Below are 8,353 nucleotides of genomic sequence, written 5' to 3' on the forward strand. Positions count from 1 at the left end.
GGTCTCATGCCACTAATTAACCAATGGCTGCTCGTAGCCCAGCAAGAACCAATGAAATTTTTTAAATATTATTTTTCTCAGGTGCTCCCTGTTTGAGGGCGTAATCACCTGGGTCAGAGGTGAGACCAACATGTGGTCTTTTGTTTACTACTTAGCGGCTGTGTACCTGTGGGTTTATTCTGTGTGTTAATGGATGTTCTAATCTTGGTGTTTTTCCAGTGATTTCTCTTGGTGTAATCCAAATACAGTAGGTGTGTCTTGTTTACCTGAGATTTGCAAGAGTTTGAGCTGGCCAACATGTTAGTTTTTTTCATATGGTTGATTACTGGCATGTTGATTTCCCATTTTTGAGCTATATTTTCAACTTTCTTCGTCATTTTTATATAGCAATCTCGTCATATGTTAACATTGTCGTCTATGGAAATTCAATTAGTGGTATAAGCCCTGTCATAGCTACCTACCATTCGCAAAGGACGCCGGGAACCATCGAATGTCATTGCAGTTTCAAATTTAAACAAAATATTTCAAACCTGTGTTCGTTGAGGGCGCTATAGTAAAATAGTCTTAAAGGGGAACTAAATATAGCCTATTTTGGTGTTTGTATTTATCAAGTTATGTATATTGATTATAAATTTGAAAAAAAAAATTAAAAAAAATGATTATCTTCAGAGTTATGATGATTTAAATATGAGAAACCATAAACCTGCGAAGGGCTTCCGTTTGCGCCATCTTGCCATAAAAAACCGCCCTCATGAGGTATAAACAGGTAAGGTAACAAAGCATGATGACGAAATAGTATCTGATTAAATATAAGCAACTTAGGGAGCCATAGCTGGTTGGACTGGTGGGGACTTCTAGTCTAGGTTGTTTCGACTTTTACGTTAATGTTATTTACATGCATATCAACATACAAACATTATGGATGTGCGATTGATTGAGACAGGCATTTTGTTTTGTTTTTTGTCTAACTGTCTAATAAATGCTGTTTCCAGTACTGCACTCTGCGTGCAAATTATTCAAAGTATGGATGCTGGAGTATGCAATCTTGAGTTCGTAGGGTGGTGGTGGAAACATTTTCGTCCATGTATTCACCGGGCTGCACTGGCACTGCACAAGTGTCACAGGAACACCAAGCAGATTGTTCACAGACTTCCGTGTAATTTGAAATAAAACTTTCATCCGAACAAGGGGCATCGTCGACGATATACTCTCATCACTCACACTGGACTGATCTGAATCGTCACAGTATACCGTACTTCCCTGATCATAAGCCCGGAGGCATGAACACGTAAAGGAAAAGTAAGGGGTGAGCTTGTACTCGAGGACCAACTCATAAAAAATGATTTTGTTTTGGGGTTAAACACTGTAACCATCTTGCAAACAACGAAAAATTATCCAAAAAAAATATTCGTTCACCACGCCGGGCTCGGGAAAATAATACTTATTTTGAAAAAAATTGCGTCATTGATTTGAACGATACTTACAATGAAGAAACAAACATGTTCATAAAAAAGACACACATTTTATTACAATACGATTTACATACCGTCTGAATTTACGGTGAAATAATGGGTAGGGTCTGTGAGGAAACAGTGGACGATGGCATTTATCATTATCTTCGTTTTGGTATGTTTTCGATCGACGTACGCAAACTCAACGCAAAGCAATTTTCCACCATGAGGTTTTCAGCACGATTTGACCTGGAACAACTTCCTTTGACATAGCAGGTCATGTCTTTCATTAACCAATCAAAATGATGTGTCGTAATGATGAAATTTTCCGATTATTGACGATGATTTTTTAGCGCAACGCGGAAGTGAATTACCGCAATGTTAAAATGCGATCTGTAGCACTGATTGCAACAAAAAACGATGATTTTTTCCCCTAAAAACTGGCGATTCGCAATTTCCGAAATATAAACGACGGTTAATAGTAACCGTGGGTAAATTGAGTGTGGAGGAAGAATTTAAACACCTTTCTCGGTCGCCAACATGTCTCATCGTTCAAACCCTAGGCCTTTCATGATAGTCTCAAAGTAAACCATGCCCAATAACCAGGTACACGCCTTGACGATCACATTTTTGGCTTTTCGAAGGCTACTACTCAAAGAAATATGGATTACTCCAGAAGTGCAACATCGATGTTAATCCTGAGTAAATGACAGAATAGAAACGATGCGAATCACGTTGTGTACGTTCGCCATGCACACTGAACTAGAAATTAATGCGAGTTTTCTCATAAAACTAAAAGCATGAACCAAACTAACATGCCAATCACGATTATTATGAAATGAAACACACCTTTTACACGCATATTTTAAAGAATATCGTCGACGCCCAGTAAAAACACTCTGGGCTTATAATCGTGAATGCTCTCAACTCGATAAATACCAAGTAAAAACATAGGGATGGGTTTCATACTCGGGAGGGGCTTACGATCGAGGAAGTACGGTACTTTAACGCAATTGGGCTTTCACTCTCAGAATACTGTGGTTCAAACGCATAAGGCTCTAACCCAAGTTTTAAAAAGCACATTGTGCATATAAAAGTTGAGTTTATACTAATAGTACACAATGCTTGGCAGCATGAACGGCTATGTACAATGTCGTATACGAATGCAATCAGTTACTAAAACGTCATAGCTTTGAAAAGTACCCGGATGTTAAATATGTTCGTTCGTTAATTATTCCCCTCCATGAATGGCCTCCATGGCAAGCACTTCAAATGCCTATCCAAGCTACAGTTATAATTAAAACAAAATTAAACCACTGCAATATTATTTCGAATACAGTTTAGAATATACACAACTATAAATTAAGGCCGCAGGTTCGCTTTAATAGTGACACCACATTGACGCTGCAGGTCGGCGTCTTCTACACCGATCTGACGCATATCGCGCTAGGTGTGCCGGGAGTTTGTTCGAAATTTCGAACGTTTCGAAGTCAATCGTCGATTGACACGTATTTTACGGATATATTAAATCGTTTCAGAGACCTGTTTACTAAATAATGATAAATAAAACTTAGAAAACTTGTAAGAACAAACTGGGCCAAAATTGCGCAAATTGCAATAAGTTTACGCTGCTAGAGTCTGGTTCGGATGGAGTTCTACGCGTGATTTTATTGCGCTCAAGGACGTTCTATTTTCGAACTAGTTGAAACCGGAAATAACGCAACTACTTTCGAACTTCAAACACAAATTTGATTATCGTTATTATGTGTTAGTTTATGTTGTTTCAAAGATTGAATTATGTATGACAATAATATTTCACTCTATAAACAATATTTCACTAAAATATGTGATTCAAAGGCAACCCAAATTGTAAAAAGCAATATCAAGTTCCGCGTATAAACACTGTTGCAAAGAAGCGGCGGAGCGGAATTTTAGCCAAAATCGGCTAGTAAGGCGTCATATGACACAGGTTTGTGCTGGGACAGCGTTTCCGGTGACGACACAACGAGTGACACAATTCTTGAAGAACGCAAAAAAAAAAAAAAAAAAAAAATTGCCAAGAATAATGAAACTGAACTTTATATTTTGTAGAATTTAAACAATTTATCCACAAAATTTCTCATACTACTAATTAATCCATCATTCGAACTAATTATTATTTTAAAGATTTCTTTTTAAACATTCACCAGCAAAATATGTGAAGTATAATCATATGTACCTCCTCAGACCATTTCGTGGCCTGAGGTATCTCACAAACAGGCTGGATAAAAAAAAATGCTCGTTCATGAAATTATCACCTTGGAATTGTTCATTTGAAAATTAACTATAAAACGTTTTCAAGTATAACAAATCATTATTTTCTGGTTGTGGAATTACCTCATTTTCGATGTTTTCAGTCTAGCACACCGTTTACATTGAGTGGTAGCATGCCCGATCACCCCCTCCCCAGTTTTGCCGGCACACCCCTGTTGTAAACCGAAGGGGCGAATATCGAAGGTTATTGTCGAAAGAGGGCGGTGCTCTGACAAATTTCAAAATGGCTACGCCGAGTAATCTCGTGGAAGATAACATTGTACCACTACCAGAGTACACTGTCACTTGCACTACTTCAATACCTAATTCAGATATATCTGACGGTAAACATAACCGGTAAGTTATACTAAAACACGAAACGTTTCCTGGAGCGGTTCATGTAACGGAAGTGTTTAAAACAAAGAATTCTAAACAACTACATTTCTATGTATCTCTGTTATCATGGTAGTTCATTGATTGCCGGTAAGGTCGCGATCACCCCACGACGAAGGAAATAATCTAATCAGCAATAAAAAAACAACTACAGCGAAACCTGTATCTACGTATTGTATCTGCATTCAAAGTGTTAAAGCTAGATTTTGACCCTTGTCAAACTGATATTTTATTTAAAAATGCACACAAATGAACTTTTTCCATACGATATTCCATATGTATATTTTGATTCAAAATAATCAACTGGCGGCAATTTTGTTAAAAATTCACTAAATTCCAATTTTTTCAGACATGCTTAGGCTGCTTTGTTTCAAACTTAATATGGTTTTATATGCTTTGTGCCTGATGTATGACCCGTTTTAAGAGGGTGGTGACAGCGTATTGTTATATGTTTAAAAAAACATGAATCATATGTAAAAACAAAATATACTGGTAGTCTCAAATTATCACCACTAAAAATAATAAAATCTTTGAAACAAGGACGTTGATGATGTTTTTATTCACATTCATTGCCTTTTGACCTTCTTCCATGCATTCGCAGATGCATCAAGGAACTGTCATGCATGAAAATACTAAATTGATCCCTATTTTTCCAGACAAAAATATTGTTGAATTAGCTGAAACTGCTATATATCAACGTTTGTGTGAATTATGGTATTTAAATGGGAGTATCAATCATACTTGAATTGTACGCCACAGTCCCTCCACGTGGAAGGACTGTGATCAAACCATATGCTGTCTTCACACTCGACCGTTTTTTGGCATTTTGACCCAAAATGGCCATTTTGTTTCATGGTTCTGGAGTCATTTCTCAAACTTGTTACAGTGACTGGTCATACACCTCTGAATTAATTCCAAGGTCACAATTTACATTGACCAATTTTCAACAGATTTAATGTGATTGTGGAATTTTTCTTTGTGTTTTTTGAAGAATTCACTTCCGTGCATAATATTAGAAACATGTCTAGATGAACACTTCAACCTTAGCTTTGTACTTGTATATCATGTCATAAATATACACATGCAGTCAGTTTGTTTTATAAAACATTAAATCAATATTTTATATAAAACATTCATACGTAGTATGTAACTCTTTAGAAATAGGGTTTTCATAAGTTCAAATGTCATTTCTAGGTCTTTTAAACATGTATACAGAATTTTGGTGAGTTTTAAAGTTGATGAACAATTAGATGCAAGATTTCTTTCACACTTTCATACATCAATTTTGTTTTTAAAATAATATTAAATCCAACAGAACATATCTTCAACATATTTACCGAAACGATTCGGCCAATTTTAGTAAAACTTGCTATGATAATGATAGATTTGATTTGAGATGTGCGACCATTTTGTTTTTTTAGTATTACTGTTTTACCTATTTATATGGATCAAAGTTACTGTCTCGTATGATTTAGAAAGGTCAAATACAATTTTCAATTATTGTCTATAACTTTTTCTACATCACTTTTATAGGATTGGTCCATTGATATCTAAATTAGCCATACAGTGCAATCCTAATAGGTTTGTATTCACTTTACGTGAGGCTATACAGGGATTCTCTTATAACAATACATACAGTAATATCCAATATTTAACAGTAATGTAATTGAGGTAAAATTGTTCAAAACTTCGCACTTCAAGTTTTTTTCTTAAATACTTTTTAAACAAGTGTGTGAACCATGCAATGGAAGTCTTTGCAGTCATCCTGTCTGTAATGTGTGTCTGTTCGACTGATATCTTAAGAACATTGAATTACAATAAAATGTAGTACAGAGGTTCTCTTGGGAACTAATTATATGTGAAGTTTCACTGATCTCTCCAGAACCACACAAATTTTAATGAAGTGGTCTGGGATTATCTGCGACCTGATGTTTTTAGTTGAAATACAGGAATATTAAATGTATAATTTGCCTAATAATTAGACAGTTTTAAGCTTTTCCATTCATATTTCAAGAAGCAATAAACGGCTGATGCTTGCTTCATACATGTAGGTGCTGTGGGATACTTCACAGACCTGATTAAATTTTAGCTGTTACACAGATATCTCAAGAATTTAATCATAGACAGTATACTTCTATACTAAATCTTCTTGTGCATTGTGCGTATTAAATATTTAATTCACACAATAATTGGCTATTTTATTATACATATGGCATTTGTCATTTAAAGGTGAAATTCACAGAAAAGTACACTGTTGGAACTACTTTTACCATCCTGTATTGTTTTTGATCTATTGTTTTACAGTGTTGTAAGCCTTACAGAAAATGATGCAGAAGAAACCGTGATTCACACTGAAATAGACAAGCAGATGGGACACAGTCAGGTCCAAATTCTGGAATATGTGACAGCAGAGCATAGTAAGAAACGACATAGTTGTGAAGTATGTGAAAAAAGCTTTGGTGAAAAGACTGAACTCAAAATTCACATGAGGACCCATACTGGTGAGAAACCCTACGAGTGTGGACATTGTGGTAAACGTTTTAGCCAAAAAGGTCATCAAGTATCACACTCCAGGATTCACACTGGTGAGAAAAAACATCAATGTGAAGTATGTGAAGCCAGATTTATCCAGAAAACAAGTTTAACTGTTCACATGAGAACACACACTGGAGAAAAACCATATCGGTGCCAACAGTGCGAGAAAAGTTTTGCTAAAAAAGATGGTTTAACAGTCCACATGAGAAGTCACTCAGGTGAGAAGCGGTTCAAGTGTGAACAATGTGAAAAAAAATTCAGTGCGAAGGCCAAGCTAAAAATTCACACACGGATACATACTGGTGATAAGCCATATAAATGTGAACAATGCGAGAGCCAGTTTATTAAAAAAGATGGTCTTACAGTACACATGAGAACACATACTGGAGAAAAGCCATTTCATTGTCAAGTATGTAAAAAAGGTTTTGCTCGCAGAGGTGCTCTTACTCTGCACATAAGAACACACACTGGTGAGAAGCCATTCAAATGTGGAATGTGTGAAAAGAATTTTGCACGAAAAAGTGATCTGGTAAGACACCTTAAGCATCACATTTCTAAGAAGCCAAGCAAAGTAGAACATTTAAAGGACCCAGAGAACTTGGTTGATAAAAAACAGCATCAGAAGTCTCCTGAAATCGATCCACCAGCCAAGCCAGTAAAGACTTGTGTTCGTGATAAACCATATGTTTGTGAACAGTGTGAAAAAAGATTTTCAGAAAAGAATGTATTGAAAATTCACATGAGGACCCATACTGGTGAGAAACCCTACGAGTGTGGACATTGTGGTAAGCGTTTTAGCCAAAAAGGTCACCAAGTATCACACTCCAGGATTCACACTGGTGAGAAAAAACACAGATGTGTAATATGTGAAGCCAGATTTATCCAGAAAACAAGTTTAACTGTTCACATGAGAACACACACTGGAGAAAAACCATATCGGTGCCAACAGTGCGAAAAGCGTTTTGCTAAAAAAGATGCTTTAACAGTGCATACAAGAATTCACACTGGTGATAAACCATATGGTTGTGAACTGTGTAATAACCGGTTTTCTGAAAAGGTTAAGCTCAAACTTCACATGATGAAACATGAAGATGAAAAAGTTTACCAATGACCAATCTAATAAAATAATGACCAATGTACAGACTTGTAAAAATATGGTAATTTAGTTCAGCATCCATGCTGTAAATGAGCTGTGTAAGACGTATCCAATTCTGAATCTTCTGTGATGAATAAACTAAGAAATCAGAGCATTTAATTTAGTGTATGTTTATAAACAGTGAATATTTTGACTGATAACTCCTTATTCAATCACAATCTATAGTAATTAGAAGTTCAACAACAAAATGATCTTATCAGTGAGAAAAAATGTATGGTCGTCAAATTATTTGTCTTCTGATGAATGTCAAGTGTTAATTTGTGAATTAAATATTAATGTATCATAAAGTGATGGGAAACATCTAGCCTTGTGACTAAATTTATCACACGACATGTACTCTAAGCTCTGCTCATCTTTTCACTTTGTGTGGAAATTTTCAAGAAGCGAGGTATTTCTGCACACGAGTAGCCTGCATTCCCCTCGTGGTTTTGTCTGTTCCATGCTTTTAACATCACATCACAAACAGGCTTTAATTGCCCTCCAAGTGACTCACTTAATGCTTCAAGTGGTGTCAGAACTTGACATC

At 35.9% G+C, this 8,353-nt stretch overlaps 1 protein-coding gene across 1 annotated transcript; it reads left to right on the forward strand.

The window, feature by feature from the left end:
• Nucleotides 1–3,980: 3,980 nt before the first annotated feature.
• On the forward strand, nt 3,981–8,125 carry LOC102805474 (uncharacterized). The gene is made up of 3 exons (XM_006819085.3): nt 3,981–4,100; nt 5,670–5,717; nt 6,441–8,125. The coding sequence occupies exons 1-3, from the start codon at nt 3,988–3,990 to the stop codon at nt 7,780–7,782; spliced, it is 1,503 nt and encodes a 500-aa protein (XP_006819148.1). The 5' UTR covers nt 3,981–3,987; the 3' UTR covers nt 7,783–8,125.
• The last annotated feature ends 228 nt before the right edge of the window (nt 8,126–8,353 follow it).

The sequence above is a fragment of the Saccoglossus kowalevskii genome, chromosome 1, assembly GCF_978046115.1.
Source record: "Saccoglossus kowalevskii chromosome 1, keSacKowa6.1, whole genome shotgun sequence".
In the NCBI taxonomy this organism is placed as follows: Eukaryota; Metazoa; Hemichordata; class Enteropneusta; family Harrimaniidae; genus Saccoglossus; species Saccoglossus kowalevskii.